The sequence below is a fragment of the Lutra lutra genome, chromosome X (assembly GCF_902655055.1).
Source record: "Lutra lutra chromosome X, mLutLut1.2, whole genome shotgun sequence".
Classification (NCBI taxonomy): Eukaryota; Metazoa; Chordata; class Mammalia; order Carnivora; family Mustelidae; genus Lutra; species Lutra lutra.
In genome coordinates this window covers 95,108,118-95,131,955 of record NC_062296.1, presented here as the reverse complement: position 1 = coordinate 95,131,955, position 23,838 = coordinate 95,108,118, and the positions used below count along the sequence as shown (strand labels likewise).

General features: G+C 47.9%; 1 protein-coding gene across 3 annotated transcripts in view; it reads left to right on the top strand.

Moving 5' to 3' along the window:
- STS (steroid sulfatase) overlaps nucleotides 1–23,838 on the top strand; it is a 152,160-nt gene that overhangs the window by 100,384 nt on the left and 27,938 nt on the right. For all 3 annotated transcript variants that reach the window (XM_047715077.1, XM_047715078.1, XM_047715079.1), the window contains one exon: nucleotides 14,365–14,502. In XM_047715077.1, coding sequence (XP_047571033.1) covers nucleotides 14,365–14,502 — 138 coding nt within the window. The remainder of the gene's footprint in view (nucleotides 1–14,364; nucleotides 14,503–23,838) is intronic.

Here is a 23,838-nt window from a genome sequence, read left to right as displayed (position 1 = left end):
GATCTCAGACACAGATTCTACTCCTTCTGTGTTGCCAATATTATAAAATAAATTAAGACATGGTCCTATTATTTAGAGTGTTTTATACAAATTCTCCACACAGGTTTTTGCCATTTTCCTTTTCCACATAAGTAAATACTGGGCTGTCTTTCAACTTTAGCATTTCAATTTCCACATCATGTTTCTTAAACTTCAGCTGACCGAAGCTTTCCTTTAGGAGGGACAGTGCCGTTGCTACCAAGATTTTGTTCTTCTGTTTCAGGCAGTGCCATGGTGATGATTCTCTTCTGTTTATCTCTGTGAATTTGTGGAACATTCCTGAAAGACATGTTTCCCAGAATTAAAAGTGCTGAATCAAAGGGTCTTAGAAAATTGAATTTTAGTAGGTGTTGTCTGAAACATCTTGTCTTTTTTTAACCTTTCCAGGGGGACACACATTGATGATGTATGTGAATACTAGTTTTCTCATCATATCAACAGCTCTAGATATTATGATTTGGGAAAGATGTTTACTTTTCTATTTCTCAGGTGAAAACTGCTATTTCACCATTTCAGTTTTCCTTCCAGTTACACCTTTAGTTGAAACTATACATTCTCATGCCGTTATGTTTTTCCTTCTAAGAATTCCATTCTCATATCCCTTCACTGCTTTTTATTGTGTTGTCTATCATTTTTGTTATTGATTTCTATGGGCTCTTTACATATGAAGGAGATTAATAGTTTCCTTGTTGTATGTTACAAATTTTTTTCCTGCCTTTTTGTCTTTTCATTTTATCTGTAGGCTCTTTTTCTGGTGAATTTCTGTGGTCAGATTTGAGTGCCTCTCCTCTGTGACTTTGGGGATTGCTGATGGGCTTTAAAAAGGCTTTTTCTACCTACAAAGTAATGTATCTTTTCCCTTGTGTTTCCTCCAAATATGTGTACAGTTTCATGCTTTACAGTGAGGTATGGAAAGTATGGAAAGGAACAAGTGTGTGACCATTTGCTCGTTGTTATAGCTGTTGGTCTCAGGTGGTCAGCGCTCCTGGCTAGCGTGATTGTTGAGGAAGATGGGTAATGCTGTCCCAGTGCTGCACTTTGCCTCTGAGCAGCAGACGTCAGGTCAGGCTCTTCCTGCAAGGTGTGTGCAGAGTTCACACTAATGAGGCCCCCAAGGCCACTGTCAGCCTGGTAGGTGTCGACCAGTGGTCACGTCTCAAGGTGAGCAGCACAAGGTGGTTCGTGAGGGAAGGTCTGCTCTGTGAGTGGGCGGTGCTGACGGTTCATCCCTGTGTCATCACCAGGGGCTTTGGTGCCAAAGTACATGAAGGCACATGGGGGGGGGGGGTCTGCGGCACCTCTCCCCCCACCTCCTGTCCACTACTGGTGTTCTTGCTGTTCCTGGCTGGGGCACAGAACCTTGAGATCACATAGGGGAGCCGCTGTCCCCAAATGCCCCCAACAGGGCATTGCTGCTCTGCTCCCTACCGTCTTCCCAGGCTGCAAGGAGGGAGCGCGTGGCTGACGCCATGGGGCATCCTGACCTCACTGGTGATCCCACCTGCGTCCCAGAGCCCCAGGGGTCTCGCAGGACTCTGTGCTGCTGCCCCCTTGGTGGCGTCTACCTGTAGTTCATCTATTTGGTTGTTTAACTTTCAAAGAGAGTTGGGGGAGAGAGGAGGCGGAAACTAGCATGTGTCTGTCTCGTTTCCAGGATATTCAATGACCGGTGTTAAAGCCACATTAATTTTTGCATTCGGCAGGGGAAAAGAACAATTAGGGATCATTAGAAGACATTTCTAGCGTGTTCACGAACCTATGATTGAATGAAAAGCGAGCAATTCACGAGCTCAGTTCTCTCTTCCACCTAATAAGGCGACTGGCCAAGGCCGTTCGGGATGTGGACTGTTCCTGGCTGTGTTAAATGGGTGGCTCAGGGTCATGTGTTCACGTCTCCCTCTGGCTCTTCCGGTTTCCTCCGTCATTCCGAATGTCCCATAGCCACACCGCTGCCAGCTGCCCCCTGCCGTAACGACTCTGATGCTCCTGATAATAAGCATCCTGGTCCCCACTTGGGACCCCCTTCTCTCTCCGGGCATCAGGCATCCATACTCGGCTTCATTTGGTCTCCTGAGGACGGACCCTCGCTAGTCCATTTGGCCGATATGGACAGGAAGTTGTATGGGAGGGAAGTGGCGTGCCCCAGCAGGCTCTCTCAGCTGAGAAGGGTCAAGGGTAGAATTCAGACCCAACACCATGCATTTGTGTCCTTGACGGTATTGAGCTGGATGCATGGCCTCCTGACACGTGACTTGTGCATGTTGTTGGCAGCCGCGGTGCTAGGGAACGGTGGAGACTTTGGGGCCTGAAGCTTGAGGTTCTGCCGCACCCCTGGGAACCCCTGGCTGAAAGCCAGGGCAGATTATCATTCTCACTGTGCCTCTCTTTCCTCGTCTGTAAAATGGGGTGATACCATTGCCTGTGTTGCTGGATGTCTTGAAGCGGGCCCGGGATGTATGTAGACCTCTGTACAGTTTGCTATTATGATGATGATGGCGGCTGCACACACCTCCCATCGACTCCCTCTTGTCCTTCTACGCCTCCCTTGTGCCATTTCTCTAAGTAAACTTCCTAATAATGCTTGTTTGCTGGAGGCAGAAGGCACGTGGCCATAGATGTCCCAGGGCACAGTTTCATGGGCTGCAGTCTTGTGACCTGTCTGCCCGTGAGACAATGGAATGACCGCCACTCCTTTCCATGTCTCTGTCCTCTGAGATCACTGAGCATGACTGTGTGCCTACAGTCTGTACGAGTGGCATCTCCAAGGAGCCCTGTGCAACGTGAATTCAGGTTTGCTCGGAGCCTGGTGGTTGCTCCCTGTCTGCGTACTAAGCCGACTTGCTGGGCTCAGCCACTGGACCGGCCTCTCTCAACACGGTGCCAGACCTCCAGGCTGGAGACAGTGATGGCTCAGGACTCTTGTTTCCTTAGGAACAAGGTATTTGGGGAGGACAGTTTCTTTATGGCAGGACTCTGTACATTGTTTTATTTGCTCCCAAGCAGTGACGAGAAAAGTAGCATGTTTCCATAAATGACTCCTTCTCGATCCAAAATAGATCTTCTCCACTGGGCACCACCAATGCCATCAATGCAGAGAGTTCCAATGGGGACAGAGGTCTGTCATTTCTGGACTTATGTGGGTGCTTGCAAATTGCACACCCAATGTCATTCTTTTCACATCTCCAACTGTAGGCAGTATGTCCATTGCCTCCTGACGTTTCCCAGTCCCTGACGTCGTAGAACAAGTCCTCAGTGACATTCAGCTGCAGAATCACCTTGAGCCCGTCATTGTGGCAAAGCATAGCTTCTGCACATGTGCACATCTCCCGTTAATGGAAGTGCTTATCGAAGGAACGCTGTTGTCATAACGTTGTTTCATTTTGAAGTAAGAAAATACTCGGGAGAGAACAAATATGACAAAATTACCGCATTTTAAGGATTTTAACTTTAATCATTGGCAGGTGGAATTGCCTGTCACATACCTTTGTCGGCACTGCTGTGTGTTGCCAAGTCTTATCAGTAACAGCCATCATATAAATGCGTTTATGCATCTGAATTTTAGCAAGTAAACATGCTGTACTTTAGGCAGAAGACAACCTACAGTCAGTAAGTGTCTTTGACCATCTCTGAAGCCTCGAGGACTGTCTTTGAGGAAAAAACCCATTTCGCCTTGTTGACACAGCTTGACAATTAGGTTTTGTTTTCCGCTGTCTTGCAGCTAAGCAGAGGGGAGGCCGAGAAGTCAAAGCACATTGTGATTTATTTTGACGTGGAAGGAATTAACGGTATTCGCACGTAGGGTGGATGCCTCCGTCTCTGAAATGCTTTGTCGTTTTATGCACGGGGTCTCTCTGGGCGGGCATCCCAGCTGGGGGCTGCTTCCGCACAAACCCAGCTCTAGCAAAAAGGAGCGGGTGCTGCTCAGGTGCCGTTGGCCCAGGACGGTTGCCGTCCATGAGGCTGGAGAAGGAGAAAGGGAATCCTTAACCAGAACAGTGTGAAGGACTCAGGACAGCCACAGTGTTGTTGAGGATAGGCAGGATCCACTCCAGACAGTATGTGGTCCCCTGCCTCTGTGTTTGCAGGAGCTTTAATATCCTGCCAGGTTCCTCCTGGCCTGTCTCACCAGGAGTCAAGAGATGCCCCAGCTGGTGTGCCTCCACAGGTGACCTCTGCTTGCTTTGTCCACAGTTTCGTTTTTCCTGACCTCGCTTTCGAGTCCATGCCCGTGCCACGGCGGCTAGCCTCGGAAAGGCCATTTCCTTATTCTCCCACTGAAACTACCTATTTTATGTGGTCAAAGGCTCTTCTTACCTTGCTGGTAATTGGGTCTAGGTGGCCCTGGAAATGCACACCGTAGGCCAGGGCCATCTCTTCCCAGGCTCGCTGTATGAAATGCTGTTGGCCTGCTGTTTGGTTTTCTTTCTGCTCTGATAGCAGCCATGGGAGAGATCACAGAGCTTGCCCTTATTTTAGGGGGAAGGATGACATCCATGTCAGCTCTGCAGATCCCATGGGCCCTCTAGAGGTCAGCTCTGCAAATCTCGTTGGGCCTCTGGTGGTCAGCTCTGCAGATCCCGTTAGCTTTCTGGAAGTCAGTTCTGCAAATCTTATTGGGCCTCTAGAGGTCAGCTCTGCAAATCTCGTTGGCTCTCCGTCCCTGTCTGCTCAGCAGGATCCGGCATCTGTGCACATGGGTGACCTCCTGACATTTGAACGTGCAGCTCCTTGTGCCCACTGGACATGAGTTCCTCAAACATGTTTATCAGTCTTTGTGCTCAGCAGTTTCTAAAGAGAAGAGGATATAATTCCTACCAGAGAGCCAAATGGGGAGTAGTGTGTGGTTAAAGACAAAGACACATTAGGCCACCAGGGACATACGGGTGGAGCTGTTAGTTTCTGTCTGTTCCTCCATGACCGTCTGACCCACTTGCACACCTGTCAGACATGCTGCATCATCGCCGTCGTTGGTCCCAGACTCTGCCCTCAACTGCATTCATTTTCATTGCTTTGTTCTTACAAATTCATCCTTATTTTCTCCAGGGCATACTTTCCTCCATTAACCGATTCTTGGTGGTGTGTGTACTGCGCGTAAGCACATCTGGAAAGCTTCACGTAAATCACAGTATTAGAAAAACCCAGTGACAGGGCAGCAAGAATAAAGGAAACGTGTATGGTGCACATCTTCCTTTCTCTCTCGTTCCTATGTGGGTTTCCAGTAAAACTGCATTTGTAGCAAAGTAGTCCATTTTGTACAAAAAGCGGTTTTTGCAACCTTAGCCCAGGAGTGTTAAAAACTACAGAGTAGGGGATGGAGAAACACGGGGGAGGTCACCTGGGCAGGACCAAGGCACGTCTGGGGATCCCAGCAAACATTCCGCTGTAATATTTAGTTGGAAATGCATTGTCTTGAATATTGATTCTGGTTCTCTAAATTAATTTAGCTCATAAATCATTAACCTCTGGATTTCATCAACTCTCTAGGTATGTTACTGTTTTTACAAAGCCTGAAGCTTAATTTCACATTCCTGGGCTTGGACAGATATTATTTTACCTTGAATTTACATCTCGAATCAAAATGAATCGATTCTAATGCTGTTGGATAAATCCTTTCCATAAACCAAGTAACATCATAAATTATCCAGGAAATCAAGTCCCAACTAATTCGAACGGGACTAATAAAACATGTGGGTGCGTTTTGATAATACGGACGTGAGCCGCCAGCCCCCGTGCGCGGAGGAGGAACGTTGGTTGACCTACAGCGGCTCACCTGTGGAATCGTTTGGTGACACTCCGGTAACTCACTGAAGTGTTGCATGTGGGTTCATGAGTTTACGGGGAGGCGTTCTTCTCACGTGTCGTTTATAGGTGAGAAAGTGAGGTTTTGAGAGGGGACGTAGCCTGTGCGTGATCGCCCTGCTGGCCCGCTGACTCACCGCCTCTCCTCAGAGCCGGAGGGGAATCGGGACTGTTGCGTTAGCTCGGGCGGGAGACTGCTTCTGTCCAGCTGTGCACTGTCTACATAAGCCCGTGTGAGGGTGCATTTCCAGCTCCTGGGTTCTAAGACTCCGCCAAGCCCCATGTTTTCACGTTTGCCCCGTATACCATAAAGACATCTGCGTTCAAAACTGGACTCCAGATACAGAAAACAGTAAGACGTCCGTGTGGGTTGTGCAGGACGGCAGTGTTTGGGGTAACGTTTCCTGCCCCTTCAGTTAACCGTTTTAGCACGTTTAATTTGCTCGTTACCATTTCTAGGCATGGAAGGAGAAGAGGTATTAGGGCCCGGGATGGTGAGTTTGAGCAGTGTTTGGGTAACATTGCACGGCCTACCACTGTGTATATTTGAAAGGTGAGGCCAGAATTAGGGATCGGGGGAGATCTCAGACCTGTTGCTTTTAAGTCAGGACCCAGCTAGGGCTGGTCCGGAAATTAGACACAATGCCTCCCCCCTCAAGCTGTCTTCTACCCACTTGAATTCATGGCATTAATCAGTCAGACTCTCTGAGGTCGTGTCTTCAGAGCACAGTCCATAGTGCCGCGTAACCTCAGGTAGCCAACAAATGCCACCTCTTCTTCTTATTATTATTTCCCACATGTGGGAGACGTCTTTGCCTGAAATGTGCATATTATGCCTCGGAATCACTGTGACCCTCAGTTTACCGGGGTGCAGCTTCCCTGCACTGTCTCCCGAACTCTGGGGTGATGCATGGGCTTGACGTGGAGATCTCCAGCTCTTGGAAACAGTTGATGGATGAGAAAAAAGTCTGATGAAAAAGCGAACTTGAATTCACACCATCTCTGAATATCATGATTGCTACAGTAGCTTCCGTTTGAGATGGCCCCGCTCTGGACCTCATGCCCTCCGGAAGAGTCCGTCATCCCAGAGCTTCCGCAGGAACGGCTGTACTCTCCCCGGGACCCTGAGCACTCAGAAGGAGACCCAAAGGTCACTTCGATGAGGGGGGGAAACCAGGAGGGGAGCTCGGTGTGGTGTGAGCCCACGTGCCTGGGAGGCCTAGAATCCGAGTTACGTGCCGGGTGTCTGTGACAGCAAATGGAATTTCTGACCGTGTGCCTGTAGCTTTAGAGATGGTAGAACCCAAAGCCAACAAACAAACAAAATGCAACAGCAACAAAAACCTCTCTGGTAAAAGAAAAGTGAGTGTGGGTGGTGTCCTTGAGCATCAGCAATGACAATTCGACCCTGCACACCACCACGACACAGCCTGGAGACCCCCCAGGACAGACTCAGCCGGTGGCTGTTCAGGAGGGCAGAGCATTGCCCCCAGAGTCCCCGAACCTTAGTGTCTAGCAGACAGGGACGCGCAGGAAGTACAACGACCTGGCGGGTTCACCAGTGGGAAGGGCATTTGATCCCTCTGAGCACTGCTTTTGCACACAGTTCTGCAGCAGTGGTGAGAGCCCCTGCTGCCCGGGTCCGCCGTGCCGCTGTGATGTTTAGGACGCTAGGGAAGCAGTGACTGCAAGTGCACACTTGGAGTGGCTTCCTCTGAGTCACAGGCGTACTGGCTTTGGGCTTCCTCCCACACACGTGTGTGATTGCCCTGAACAGACGTGGGGACACTCTTCTTCTGCGTGCCTTTGCCTCGTGGACGCAGGAGAACCCCGGTGAGCTCACGGGGGATGAGAATGAGCTGAATAATAATTCCGATTATTTTCAGCAAATGCAATGCCCCGGGGTTGGCGGGGGGCGTGGTGGAAAAAAACAGAGGTTACTGTTAACCCAAGAAGATAGCAGAGTCGAGCCGTGAAACAGCCCAGATGGCGAGAGCAGGTGTGGGGGATAAATCACACATTACGGCTGTGATGAGGGCACAGACAGGCTTAATGGAGGAAATCACAACATTATCATAACAACCAGGTACGGCGCGAAATAAGGATGCATTTCCCAGAAAAGGGGAGCTCACACAGGAACCGACTGGAGGGAGACATTCTGGCAAAAGTGAGCCGAGGGTCATCTGTAGGAGAGCCACGTTCGAATCCTGGGCTTTTCCCTTTGGTAACTCCCCTAAAAATCCCGAGTCTACGTTACTATGTTTCTTTCCTGGGTGTACAGTTAGGTGTGAAATTGAAACTGTATCCAAATCTCATGACTGTTGCAGTTCCTGAAATCCGTAAAATGTCAACCATCTCCTTTTATGATGCGTCAGTGTTTCTTAAACATTTAATCACACGAACGCTTTCTTCGGAAAGTATGGCCTTTGCAGACGGACAGATGTCATGGAGGAGCGTTTCAGAAGTTCAGCAGGCCCCAGATGGACTGAGGCAGAGTCTTCCCGTTAGCGTGGTTCCCAGGGCGGTCAGTCGGCCGGTTAAAATTAGAAGAACACCAATGTGTCATGGGAATGTGCTAGGGAACCTGTGTTCTAAATACGAGGTCTCCCTTGTTAGTCTTCATCTCCCAGAAGAAGGAAAAACAAAATACCTACATGAATGCCTAAAGCAGCCTTGATGGATGCCTTGGTGTCACGTTGGCTTACGTCCCCACAGCTCTTTGCAAAGTGATGAGAGATGTCTTCTAAATGTGTTTTGAGTGAAATTTTCATGTCCCCGTGGGAGATGTGAAAGTCCTCGAGATAATTGAAGGGTGATCCCCTTGTACATGGGTATGGTGATTCTGATGGGACGGAAATCAAACAAGATGCAGCGTTGGGTGCCTTTTACCATATTTTGCTTGCTCCTCCCTAAAAATACCCTCACATGACAGATGAGAAGTCATAACAAAGGATTTCAGCTCTGCCCCTACAGCACGAAAGCCAGGGCATCATATCCGTATCTCTGGGGACTTAAGGAGGGGAGATAAATAATCCCTTCTCAGGGATTTCATTTTTGCTCATATACTTTTTTTTTTTTTTAATGTGTAAGCCTTTGACCTTGGTTTTATGCTATAGAAAACACATAGACTTTCCAACATCCCTTCTGCGAGATCTCTGGAGCTCCATGTCATAGAGAAGATCAGAACCAAAGTTTTGGAAATCTTGGCCATTTGTTCTGGAAGAAGTACTAAGTCAAGTTTACCTGCACTGCTTCCCACCGGAGAGAGAGAGTAAATGTCTTTGCGCCTTGGCAGTTGTGTCCTGATATATGGGACGTTGGCTCTGCTTCTAATCCCACATAAGCTAACAAAAAATTGCCTTTCTAGGGCCACTGATAGTCGGATTTCTCTGTGCTGGTCCGTAATAGGTTTGGGAGAGCATGAGGACACAGGTTAAAGCTAGCTTTCTTGAACAACGCCAAGCAAGGCACATGCCCCACGGAGAGTCCGGGCCACCCTGACGGACTGTCATGAGCGACTCTCGTTTCTTTATCTTCAGCTTCTAACCCCCCTGGGATCATTTTGGTCCCACCATTAACCTGTTAATCAGATAAAACTTCCTAAAATAGTTTTAGGGACCCTTTTTAGGGTTTCCTCGTGTTCCCCGGGGTCATGTTGAGTAGGTGGAAATTTTCTTAATTACTCATGTTGTCTGGCTGCTTGAAACATTTTTTTTTCCCCTTAATGAGAACGGTGCTTCCAAAAAGGTAAATGGTTACTTCACAGCATTTTGGTCCAGGGTTTTGTCTGGGCTGACCTGCCTTGCAGGAGAAAAGACAAAGACAGAGCAGTAGAAATCACAGGTCTTCAAGGAGGCAAGCCTGTTTTCTGACTCCGTTATAAGAACTAGGGTGACTTGATCAATCATAGCGTGACCAGTCTTGGTCTGTGTGGTTTGAAATTCCCCTCTTTTCTGCCTCCTGGCAACACTTTCACTATTGGACATCCTCCTCTCTGTGTTAGAAGTAAAGAACCCCACTGAACCCACCAGGGACAGACAATTCAAACCAGGTCTGCTCCTACTAGGAGCCAGGAGGCAGAGCCTGAGCCCTTAGCTCCATGCGGAAGCCTCTCTCTTGGGCAGGACGTAGAACTGGCGTGTGTGTGGGGAAGCCTTCTCTGTCCTGCATGGAGGGTCACTGTCTCATTCTCAACAGCGGTTTAACACTTCTTTGTGGAATGAATAAACGGAATGAAGAACTCTGACGAATTTAGGCTTCTTCTGGAAACCCCATTCACACCCGGAGAAGGAAGGAGCCACGTCTGTACAATCCAAATTGTGTCCTTCTGGTTTACAAAACCCGGGTCTTAAGTTCTTGCTTTTTGATAAGCTGGCTCTTGTTGTCCCCAGTTAAATAGCCAAGTGTTCCCGAAATGGCTTATTTTCTGTATGTGTTTTGTTCAGGGAGCAACGTGAGTAAAGGTTTGGAAATAACACATTTCATTTATAAGCTATCCTACAGCCCACCGTTGGTAATTCGAAACGATCATCCCGTATGAATTGGTATCATTATACCTTGAGAACCTGGCTGAAAAATAACATTTGTGGACCTCTGACTTGCAGCACGGTGCTCTGAAAGCAAGAATAATACACCAGCATTTGTTCTCACGGGAGATTTCCGTTCAGCATTTTTAGAAGAGAAATATGTTAGACCGTTACGGGATCAATCTTATGAAAACTTAAACAGTTAATGGGCTCTGGGTTTTACAAATGAGATTCTGGCATAAGGCCTAAAGTGCATGGGATCCAGAGTGCGTCTTTTGGGGAAGAGAGAACTCAAAGGAAATCCGAAATCTGACAGTTTCTGCACACATTTGGCCAAATAGTCCTTTGTTTGTAGATGTGTGATGGGCTCAGCTAGATTCCCTTGTATTCATCCCAGCCCAGCTGTACCAGGGATGAAAAAGATGAAGTCATCACTGTAGGCAACGGATGAGAAAAATTGACGGGGACAGAGTGAATATCTTATTATGGTTATTGGGAGTACTGGGGTTTGGAGGAAATCCCAGGGGGGCGGGCATGTTGGGATGGGGAAAGATATAATATGCATTTCGTAGAAGGAGTCTCGGTCGCAAGTGCAACCGTAGGTTCATCTGGAGATGGAAAGGGCCTAGCGGGGAAATGGAAAACGGGCATTGCAGCTAGCTCGAACCAAGAAAACCGGTCTCCCGGAGGCTCTGAGGGCTTGGGCACTCGGCCAGGCCCCCACTCTCAGCACACAGCCCGTGCCGCCCAGGTGCTTCCTAACTCGTGTCGGGTACGTGGATGAGGGAGTCTTGGCTGGACACGTTGCATCCGAAAAGGCACTTTTTTATAGAAAGTAGCTGGCAATTTTTTCAGCAGTTTTCTGTTTACAGGAACATGGAGTCATAGGTCCTGTTTTCCTTTTATCCCTTTCTTTTGCACAGGTCCCCTTAGAATATTGTGCATTGGACTGGTGCATTGGGTGCCATCCAGCTGACACGGATGCTTATTGTCGACTAGACATCAGACTTTCTAGAAGGGTTCACTGTTGGAGTCCTGCATTTGTGGGTTTGGGCTGCGGAATAATGACACGTACCCATCAGCGTGGGTTTCTTTTCGTTGCCACAAGCCTCGTTTTTTTTTTTTTTTTAGCGGCGTAACATGCCATTGTCTGGTGGACTGTGGTTCATCGAGACTGCTACTAAAGGACATCTTGGTTGTTTTCAAGATTTTGAGAGTAATACATAAAACTGCTGTAAATATGTGTGTGCAGGTTCTGTGTCCATACAGATCATCCTGGATGGCACATTTAAAAAAAAAAAAAAATCATGCTAAGTTTTTTCTGCATCTGTGGAAGGTGAATTCTGTTTGAAATGGAGGTGCATGGTGGCACACGTTTTGCAAACTAATAATTACAACACAAGGAAGTAAAATCTTCAGTCCTTTGCTAACTGATAAGTCCGTGTTATTTGACTTTGAAATTGCTGTATGAGTCAAAAGGGGCATTTTTCCTTCCAAGTGTTCAGTGGGGTTATATTGTCTTAGTTCTTCTTCCTGTGTCTCATCATTGAACTAATTACCATATTCGGAACTATATAATGATATAGAATGATAATTCAGCTGAAATTAGTGTTAGCGTCAGATGTCCCCGGGCATGCAGGTGATTTGCTTTGCTGTACTAACACCACAGTCAGTGTCTGCCTGATGGTGATTTATCCTGGGACACAAATCCAAAACAGCCCTCATGCATCTTATTCCTTGGTTCCGAGTATGACATTTATTTATATGGTGTGGCTTCTTGGGATGCTTATTATTGGAGTTAAAAAATTGAAGACTGAACAATGCCTGTGACATTTGCAACCAAATAGCAAAAATTTGTTTTGTAACAGATGACTCGGGTTCTGCGTTGGCTTTGGGAATCATCTGTGCCTCCTCCACGCAGCCCCTGCCCTCCATTTCTGGACCACCTAGGTGAAGGGGCAGCCCCAAAGCAGAGGGCCTGTGCCCAGGGCCTGGGGTATGACCTGTCTGCCGGGTCGAATGTGCTCATTTTCACTCATTATTCCTGCTGTAAGGGATTCCTGCCGTCCTTATAAAATTTCAATGGCTCTGGTGATCCTGCAGTCATGAGACGGGTCCCCTGCCCTAAATCTGGTTCCCAGATCTAGACTAAGGATGCCACACTTGCAGCAAGAGGCAATGAAAAGGTTTATTACACACATGATGAGGCTTTCTTGGAGGGGATCAATGTTGCATCCTGGCTGGTCTGAAAATAGGTTGAGAGGGATGAGAGAGGAGAATGATTGACTTTTCACGGTGCAAAGAGGTCCGGGTCAGGTGGAGCATTTCAGCAGGGGCTGCCATAGCTTGAATGTCCCCACAGCACTGCAGGGGGCAGCACCCAAGCTTTCTTCTTGGCTCGCTGGGCGTGAGTCACAGAAGGACTGGCCAGGCTTAAGAGCTCTTCCCAGGCAAACATCAGAAGTAGAGTCAGACCCTAATACCTCAATCAGAGTCCAAGTGCATGCATTAACTTACAAAATTAAGCCGGGAGCATAGGACTATATTGATCTCTGTGGAGATCACAAATTGGGTTCCTCTACTTTGACCATCCTTTACTTCCAATCCGACTGCTGACCACAGCTTCCTAATCGGAAAGTCCATATTTCAGCCCCTTCTGTCTCCAAGCAGCTTCTGTTTCTTTCTTACGGAAAATGTAGACGTAAACAGAAGTAGGTAGAAAAGTACAGTAAACTTGCACACATCCCTAATGTGCATTGAACAGCCGTGAAGTCATGCCTACCTTTGTTTAATCTATACCCCATCCTCCCTTCCCTTCGTCCTGTGCTAATTTGAAGAAGAGAAGCAGCTGTCCTACCATTTTGTCCAGGAGCACTTCAGTAGGCATCTCTAACTTCCCTCCTTGTGGAATCTCATCGAGTCCATCCACTTAAGTATGTAAGGTTTGTGAGTCTGGCCTTTGGAAGCAGTTTTAACCCTTATCCTCACTTTTCAACTTCCTAACTTAGTGTGAGCTTCAGCAGGTCACAGTCCTTACAGAGCCCTGTAGTTCCCATCGGAGAAGCAGAGCCTACAGCGTTTACTCCTAGGGTTTCAGGTGCTCTGAATAAGACAGTGTGTCATAAAGGCGTTCGAGAGCAGAGAGCACTCAGTAGATGGTCCCTGTTACTCGTACTGCTTTGGTCGGAACTGTGGTTCTGTTGAAGTGTTGCTGTGTGGGTGGGGTAGTATATGATCTCAGGTGTGGGGAGGAAGATGAGGACAAGAAAAAGGAAAGTGTAAGGAAAACTGGTACTCAGAATGGATAGTTCTACTGTATCTACGAGTATCTACTATAATTATCAAAAGAGGGCGCTCATCATACATTTGTAGACATCTTTCTTCATAGAAGAACTTTGGGGCATCTGGGTGGCAGAATTGGTTAAGTGTCTGACTCTTGGTTTCCGCTCAGGTCATGATCTCGGGTGAGATGGGGCCCAGCGTCAAACTCTGTGCTTTCCATGGACTCCATTTGTGATTCTCTCCCTCCCTCGGCCCTCTCCCCGACCCCCACTTTCTGTCACTCTCTCTCAAAAATAAATAAGTAAATCGTTTTAAAATAGAAGAACATTGATGGTTTGGTGTTTTGCACAGAATACGAGAAATTGGTACATTTCTTTATGTCTTCAGGACCGTCGCACCTTCCTCTCAGCAGGGCATGACCTCAGGGCCTGATGCTTCCAGAATGCTTTCTCGTGTCTCTGTACAGAACCACTGCATGATGCCTAGAGTTTCAAATGATGGTTATAGGTGACACGTGTTCAGTGACTAGACCTTCTGAGAACCCTGCCACAGGTGGGCTTTCTGATTGCATTGCGTCCCCTGTGGGGATGAGTATGGGACCGCTGCAGTGTACAGGAGAATTCCCTTCCCATCTTCAGAGGAGCAGATGAGAGCAAGTGATCTCCTTTTCTTTTGTAAAAATGAAACTGTGTAAAAATGGAACATTTCTCTCCTTCAGGACAGATCTTGAATGTCCTAGAGGAGTTGAAACTGGCTAATAACACCCTCGTCTACTTCACGTCGGATCAAGGAGCCCACGTGGAGGAGGTGAACACCAAGGGAGAAGTCCACGGAGGCAGTAACGGCATCTATAAAGGTAAGGAATCTGTGAAGGCGGGAAACGCCAATGTCAGTAAGCTCTGGCCTCCCAGCTCACATGTTGGGCACCTTTGCTTGGACCTTTGCGCTTTGACATTGTCCCACTGCTACTTTCCGATATACGGACTTTACTGCATTGCAGGCACTGAACAGGAAAGTGACCAGGTCCTGTGTCTGTTTGGTCCCCATGGAAATGAAAACTACACTTTCTAGGTCAAGACATTAGAATGAGGGCATTTTCATGGAGGATAAATGCAGCCTCTCCACTGCATAGCTGGTTAAAGCAATAAGCTCATGTATTAGTTTCCTGTTGCTGCTACAACAAAACAACACAGACTTCTGGCTTAACACAACACAGTTTATCAAAGTTACTGCTCTGCAGGTCCAAAGTCTGAGATGGGTCTCACTGGTCTAAAATCAGGGTGACAGCAAGGCCATGTCTTTCTGCAGGCTCTGGGGAAGCATCTGTTGTGTCTCCTCCAGCTTCTGGAGGCCACCTGTGTTCTTTGGCTAATGACTGCTTCTTGTATATTTAAAGCCAACAGTGCAGAAATCTCCAGACCTCCCTCCCACTCTCTCTGACCTCTGATTCCATAAGGCCATCTCCTTCACTCACTCACTGTGACATATGGTTCCTCAAGGACTGCTGTGTTTCTCTTTGTCCCATCCAGATCGTGCAACTGATTTTCCCATCTCAGGACTCTCATCACCTCCCCAGACTCCCTTTGGCTGTGGACGGTCGCATAGGCACTGGTTCTGGGGAATGACAATGTGCCCCTCTTTGGGGGATGATGATTCTCCCTATCGCTGTGTAGTTTGGGGCTCATGCCTCATTCCTGACACAGCCTCAGATAAGCCACCACCATGACCAGTCACACTAGTCACTGGGGATATGAGCTATTCCAAAGTAGACCCAACCCAGCTGCTGACGCCCAGGTAGCTTGTAACATGCACACATGTCTTGGTGAATTCAAGACCTACCAATCTTGTTAAGATAAAATGTGACTCCTTTCACAGACTTAGAGGAGAGGCCCAAAGGGGCATATCCGTGCAAAGGGTTAGGATACTCCCCTGAATCTGTGGTGGGTGTGGGGTTTTGGTCGGTAGGACAGGTTGAATGGAGGTGACCGTGGTGAACCATTGTGTCCCGGGCGAGGGGCACCTCCATAAGACGACAAGGGAAAGCAGGTGACGAAAATTCTCCTAGTGTAAGGTGAAACATTCTCTCCTATGGGTGTATCGGAGAGTCCCAGGGATGCTGGGAATCTGAGTTTATGTCCAAAGATATGAAAGGATAATAAGTAGGATGCTTGGGTCCATTAATTGGTTCAGAAATATGGATTTGGCTGTGCATCTGGCCCTGGGCCTGAGGCATCAATAAATATAAAACATAGTCTGTGCCCTGAAGGAACTCAGGATTTGCTCGTGGTTGGCTGGGTGTGTAGCGGGAAGCCTAGACCATGGAATTTAGGAAGGGCGTCAGTATTTATAGGCACAAGAAATAGTGGTGTGTCCGGCCAGGAGAGCGTCAGGAGGCCCCGGGACCCTGGAAATGTTTGCCAAGTTGGCAAGGCTGGAGGGAGTTAGCCACAGAGCGTGCTTCCTCTCTTCTTCTGCTTCTAGCTCTGCCAGCACTCACGCACTCTGGTCCTGGGTGTGCGAAGAAGCCCACGGCTTGGTCTGCCCCATGCAGGAGCTGGAGAAGGCTGCGTTGCAGACAGCGAGGCAGAGAGGCGGGGAGGGGGAGTGTGTCATCTGTCCCAAATGTGCACACCTTGCACTTCTGTTAACCCCTCTCTGCGTGTGTCTGCCATCCTCTTCTGAGGCCTTGGGGGCAGGGACCCCGCTTCCACGTTTGGTTCCCTGGAACCCCAGACAGAAGGATCCCTGCTGAGTGCTGGTCAGGATGACCCTCAGAGGATGTGCACGCCCTCTCCTTTGCCTGCCACTGTTGGCTCACCAGGGCCCGGCCCCTAAATGCTGTTGGACGCGGGTCAGCTGGATGGACTGCTCTGTTTCATCAGCCCAGGATTGACCGGCCCCAGTAGCCCCGCTCTCAGAGCCCCCCTCCTGCCCCCGCCGTTCATCATGTCATTTTAGTGTAGGGACAAGTGGAAATGTGGATTCCCATATGTTAAGATTAGGTGTATAGCCAGACTTGGGCGAGGTTGTGGCCTGTGTGGACAGAGTTGTTTGTACCTTATTTTAGTGATGACAGCCTCTCTAAAGGTGGACTTACAGGTTGTACCTCGTGCTCACGTCCAGCCTTTCATTCAGTCTTCCCCCAAAGGACATTCCAAAGTAGGTTAGCAGCTGCCAATGAGACACAGTAATACGTGGATACAATACTTTGTATCCAATACCTTGGATACAAAGTAATATGTGATTTCAGAAAGTCACATACATGAGGGCTTGGAGCCTCCATTCACAAAGACGAGCAGAGATCTCGGGATGCGATATACACAAGACAAGGAGATGCAATTAGCATTTGACTTTGATGGTTGACTCTTGTGAAGACATCAGTGGGTTCGATCGGAAAGAGAATGTCAAGGGTGTGGAAGGACGGTCCCAAACCAAGGTCATCGCAGAGCCCGAACAGCACATCAGGAGCCTCTCCCCGATTTTCTTTTTTTTTTGGAAGAAACATATTGGGCATGTGAGCAGTGTTTCGCTATTTTACTTGAGTGCTGGAAATACCTCCAGTATGGGACACTGTATTAATATCTCTGTGGCTAAGCATTATCCCTTTGTCAGATTGAGTTGGAGTCAGGCTCACAGTGCAACATTGTTAAAATATGCTGCCCTGAAAGGAAGCTGTGGTTTCCTTCTAGCGGTAGGAGAGGACCAGAGACTCTGGTCGATGTCACTTCTCGTTTTGTAGAGCTGGAAACCCCAGCACCCTCGGACACAGAGGAATCACACTGTTGAAACTCGCTGATCAAAAGAGCATCTTTTTCTGAGCAGTTAATGATTTTATAGTCTTTAATCCAAACCTCTTGGGAAGATCGTTAGTGTGTGAGCAAGTGCTTCTACCGTGTTACCCAGGCACATCTACGTCCCTGATGAAGTCTGCGGGTGAATTGGATAGAATGGGTACAGTTAAATCATCCTTCTCTAGAATGCAACACCGTCTTCCTTTTAATCATAGGGACAGGAGATCCCTGAGGTCGTCTTCATTTTAAAGAAAAAATAATATTATACGGGTGAGGGACTAGTGACACCATTAATGCTTTCTCTCATGTTTTTTTAAAGGAAATGTGTCTGCAGCCAGCATGAATCTCCTGTTTGCATTTAGAGAAGGGTAAACTGAGTTGACCAAAGGCTGTGACGTCAAAGGAAATTGAGAGATAGAAGTAGGGTCCAGTGTGGGTTTTGAATACGACGCTAGTGAAATCGTAGCAGTCTTGGAAACGTCTTCATCCTAACAGCTCCCGATACACTGACTTCTGAGAGCCTCTTAAATCCATTTTCCTCTGATGGTCCACATGTTCTCAATGATTGGGTCGGCCGCATACACCTAGCCCACCAAGTAACAATCCACTTCCCGCCTAAGATTTCAGGAAGCAGGGGCTCCGTTAGTGTTTCTATTAATCTGACAGGGTTCCCATACTGAGCTGTTAGGATTTTTGCCAAGAGCAAGATAAATAAATGATCAACAAAATGCCAGAACCTTTACATTGGCCTGTGACCAGCGTAGGCGGTTAAATGTAAGGATTCCAGCAGGACTGTTGAAATATTAAAAATGTGCACACTGCTAATTTGAGAGTGGGGATTAGGAATCAGGGCTTTGAAGGAACAGAGGATTTACGATCTCTGTGCGAACCTGAACTGTCTCTGGGACGCAGAGGTCGTGGCTCTCCCGTTTGTGAACCTGCACCCTGGGAAGGGGTTGGGTCTGTGGTGAAGCGTTCCTCACAAGGCTGTCTTCCTTCTGTACCTCACTGGGACCAGGGCTCAAGGCAATCATTCCATAGACAGGGGTTCTTTTGTGGAAGGAGCAGCTGGCCCCAGTCTACGTCACCTGATGTCGAAGTCAACGTCTGAAGCCCTTAGAGCCCTTCTTGTAGTGAGAGGCATAAGCAAACTCTTGGAACCCAGGCCTCGCTCTTCCTCCTCCATTGACCTGCCTCTCCAAGGTGGAGACCTCGGGGGCTCTGTTCTGAGTCCCCTCACTTCCTTACCTACACCCTCACACTGTATGATCGCATCCAAAGGCATGACCTCAAGTGCCATTTGGAGTGCTGGTAACCCCCACAGCCAGCCTTGACCCTGGCTGGGAACCCCGGACTCCTCCATCTGACTGTCCACATGACATGGGATATGGGTGATGTGGGATAGGATGTAGACACATCCTAATGAGCAAATCTGCCCTAGAGATCTCCCTCCCCAAGACCACGTGTCTCATAGGCTAACCCATCTCATTGATTTGGACCTGTCTTCATTCAGTGATCCAACCCCCAAAGCTGGGTTCTTGGAACTCCCAAAGCCTCTTTCTGTGACCTTCTCTGTACCTCCTACTCCAACAGCATTTCCTATAAACTTAATCTTCTAAGCATACCTGACATCGACCCCGTTGTCTCACCGCCAACCATTACAGCCTCCTCCAGGCCAGCAGCACTGCCTGGTCATTGGCCCAGTGGGTTTCCAGATGGTCTGCCTGGTTCTTCTTTGTTGTCGATCCACTCTCCCCCCCCCTCCCCGGCACTGGCTGAACTTTAGTACACGCGTGGTCACTGTACTGTGTTGCGTCTCCTAGGGCGGCCTCAAAGTGGATGACTTCCAAGCAGCGAGTTATTCTCTCTCTCACTTCCAGACACCAGAAGTCCTAAATCAGGGGTCAGCAGGACCATGCTCCTTCTGAAGGCTTTGCTGGAGAATCTCTCCTTGCCTTCTGGTGGTCTCTGGCAGTCTTTGGCTTTCCTTTGCCTGTGGACACATGACTCCAATCTCTGCGTTCTCTGTCTTGTTGAGGCTTTTCCTCCTTTCTTCAAACACTCTATCCCCACACACAGAGCCAAGTGTGAAGTCCGCATCTTGGTGATACTCAGGACTAACATGACCCAGAGCTGCTTTAGCTTCCTCGTGACTTTCTGTTTTTTTTTTCTGGGGTCCCCCAAGATTTTAAGCTTGATTCCACCTTAGGGCCTTTCCACTGGCAATTCCTTCTGCGGGAAGTTCATCTCTTGGTCTTTACATGGATTGGGTCCTTCGCCCCCATGATGCCTCTGTGAGAACCCTGTGGGTCCCTCAACCAGAACCCAGCATACCTCCTGAGTATACTTGATTGTGTGTCTGTATGCTGTCTCTGTTTATGATTTATGTGCTCGTGATCTGTCTCCCTCCTTATAATGTAGATCCATGGGAGCAGAGATCTGGGGTGCCTTATTCACGTGTCTGTGTCTTTGCTGCAGTAACCACCTTGTAGGTGTTCCATAGACACTTGTTAAATGAAGAGTGGAAATGCCCCAGATTTCTCTTCCTTCGACGCCTGGTACCAGACCTGAGTAACTCCCCTTTTGTCCCCTAAAATACCCTCCTTACCCAGGAACCAGAATAACTTCCCTAAGATTTTCTTACAGTCAAGTTTAGAGTTTTCTGCCTCTTTTTCAGAGCAGAGAGCTCCCTGTAGTGTCAGGAAGAGAACAGTTAGACGAGCTCTGGCTTCATTTCCATTCCTCTCTCCAGTCAAGGTCACCCTGAAGGAGGCTCTCCCCCGCCTCCCTTTTACTCTGCCTAAAGGCAAGGAATAAATGTCAATGGAACGGATAAATTAACTCTATGGACGGCCTCTGCGGAAGCTTGGGGGTGTTGGAAATTCTATTTTCCTGAGCTGTTCACAAACGTAGACTTTCCCCACATGCAGGAAAAGATTTTCCGAATTCCCTGACGCCAGCGTCTGAGGCCCTGCCATTCCTGGCCTGTCTCCTTGACCTTAAGTGCAGATTCCAACAACCAGTTGGGCCCCCGCCTGTACCGCTTATGCGCTGCTTCTGACACTCCCTGAATTTGGCGAGCCGTCCCCTCATGCAGCAACACAACTTTCAGAGAACAGTTGCTGCTTCTGTTGGAGAACAACAACAACAACAAAAGTCAACAGCAAGAGGGTCTGGGGGTTTATTAGAAGGTGTTTATGCAGGTTCTGACTTCAGATTCCGACAGATATTTTCATCAGCTTCCCCAGAGTAGGCAACGCGGCCCCTGTCTTGCTGGTGTGGGTGTTCATTGTGCTGGGAAGCATCTGCAGCCTTTTCGCCTCTGAAAGAGGATCGCACACGGTCTTCATTTCTGAGTGCGCTCGTTCCGTTTCATTCCCGTAACCAGCACTCATTTATTGACTCCATAGAGTACACCAGGCAGGGGGCTCGCTTCTAGGGCATGAAGGCCAAGGAGACGGGCTCCCTGAGCTCTTGTAGCTCATGTGCTAATGTTGAGATGCACATGACAGAGATAATTTCAGAGTAACAGACTGCGAAGGGAACTGTCAGAAACTGGCAGTTAGAGGTAGTCAGCCCAACCTGGACTTCCGAGACCCTCCCAGGGGGAGATGACCTTCTGCAGGCTGGTGCGTTTAAGTGTCGGCAAGGAGAGGAAAAGTGAGGAATTCACTCTAGACAGGAGGGAGATGCTTATGGTTAGCCCAAGAGCAGCTACGTGTTGCTAGAGGTGGAAGAGTAAACCAGGAGCATCAGGTGATGTGGCCCATGAGGTCCCCCACATCCAAGTCACATGTCCAGTAGGAACGTGTTAGAAATAACCATTGCCATTCGGGTAGTAAAAATTGCATGAGAAGAATATCACCCAAATCCAGTATTAGGAAAGGGTAGAGGTGAGCGAATAAGGGTAAACTGAGGAATGACTGAGTGTCGGTCCCTCATCTTTAGACCTGGAAGAACAGGGCTGTTGTTAGAGGACTATCATGAAGAAATTTGGTGAGGATTAACAACTCAGTGCCTGTAAAGTGCTGGCAGATGCACTCAGGACATGCAAGGGGTTACTGTCATCCACGAAGACACAGTATCTGTGATAGCATAAGTGTCATTTGCGCACTTCTGTAGCCACAGGAACTACAACAGCGTCTCATGGTTTCCGAAGTAACTTCTGACTGAGTACAAAACTGGAAAAAAACACTTGAGCTTGGTTTCGAAGGACACATACTTTGAGTGGATGAAGACGGGACTGGAAGACCTTGGTAACTCCAGTGCTGCTGGCGGTTGATTGGAGAGAAGGGAAGACATCCACGATGTGTCCTGTGTTTTCAGCTTGAGTAGTTAGGTAGATGGATGGAGGTTCTCTTGATAAATTAAGACTCATGGGCAGAGACCTATAGTTGCTTGGCAGGTGGGGAGGTGTATGAGATTGTTTACTGCAAGAAGAGAGTCGAGGACCATGCCCTGAGGAACTCTTACCTAAAGGGTGAGGTGGACAACTATGATATCATAAAGGCAATGTTGACAGAGTGATTTGGGATATAAGAAGAAAACGAGGAAAAGATGAGATTTAGGGAAAAGCATGAATGGTGTATGGTGCTAAAAAGGCCAGTAAGATGAGGACACATGTCCATTGCATTCATTACCACATGGTGCTCACAAGTATATTTTTAGTGGAGAGGTGGTGCGCAGAAGCCAGATGGATGGAAAGGTGGGTGAGGGGGGAAAATTCCTCACACTCTTTAGAGAAATTTGTCTGTGCATGGAGGCAGGTTGTTGTAAGCAGGACTTGGTCATGGGAAAGGTTGGAGCATGTGTGATGATCTGGGGTAAACTTTCATAGAGAGCTAACACAAGGCATCCCTGAGAAGGTCAACTTGCTAAGAAGATCGAGATTTATGGAAAACATACATTTTTTATTGACGCCTGGTGTCTTACTGAGGAGATGTCAACTCGTGTCAGAGTTTATGTGAAAGGTGGAGTTTGGGCTAGGACATGACGGGCAATGGAACATTGCATGATCAGAGCCGATAATCGGAAACGTAGACAGGACAAGGTTAGCAAACACCCTGAACATTGTAGTGCTGTGTTGCATGATAGGGACTGTCTACCTAAGCAGGGAAGAGACCTGCAGAAGGCTCAGCATCTTAGTCCCATGATAGAAGGAGTTCATGCGCTGCTTTCATTTGGCAGAACTTATGGCTTGATACCATGAGGTAAAATACGGCAGCTTGGGCCCATGGTTACAGAACCCATATCAGGTGGTGAGATTCATGGTTGGATGATGGGTGTTTGATTGACTCACTTTTGGAGCCAAAACAGATGGAAGTGATGTGGTCTAGCGTGGTCAGTGCAGAGGGAGGCTAAGGTTGCACGGCAGCAAAGTGGCCGAACGCTGGGAAAGATATGGTCATGGTATAAAAACCAAGGTCTGGACAGATGGAGTTGAGGAATTTCGTGGTAATGAGCTCCTTTTCATGGATGACATGTGGTGTGAGGTTCTCCTCTGAGTGTGGTAAAACCCTGGAGGAGAGAACATTTGGAATGCAGTTGATGAGGGAAGTGAAAAGTCCTAGCAACATTAACGGACAAACAAGGTTGGAAATAAGAATTTCTTACCACCCTCATCTACAGGAGAGTCCTTTTTCCTCCTCAGCTGTACTGTTCAGTGATTCATCCATTATTTCATTCATTTAAGATATAGATTGGCCCCTAAATTTGGAAAGGATGATGCTGTGGACGCCTATTGAGTAAGCAATGAATTAGACAGTTTGTTTTCAAGCACTCGTGGTCCTGCTGGGATGATGAGATGTGCACAAAATTGATTATCATGGTTGTCAGGCATCCCATCAACAAGAAACTGGAAACACAACAAGGAGGTGGACAGTAGGAAAATGTCACCTGCAGTGGTGGTCGTAGGAGGCTTAATTCAGTAGAAGGGGCATTGTGTTGTCCGGGCTTTCAAGGATGTATAGAATCATTTGGGGTTTGGGGGAAATCCTGGCAAAGCAGACATCCAAACACAGAAATTTCTAGAAGGTGAGTAGGGTTGAGCTGTTTCCTGGGGCACTAACATGAGACTTAGCTGAACCAAGGTGTAACGTTGGCAGAGGTGGGTCAGACCTGGGACACGGTTCACTTTACATTCTTGGCCAAGAGATGTGCTTTAGTTTTCTTTTTGCGGCAGAAATGAAGAAGGTGTTCAGTTGAGTGAGTGACAAAATGGATTGTTCTCAGAAGCCTCGCTGACATTTCCCCTCAATACTGTAGGACTTAACATGGTGAAATAAGGTTGGTTGAAGCACTCACTGGACCACACAACCTAAATTCAAGGCTTAGCCAATTGTGGCGTTAGGGTTCCACAAATGGGGCGTGAAGCCTGATTTTGTGCATAAAGTTTTATTGAA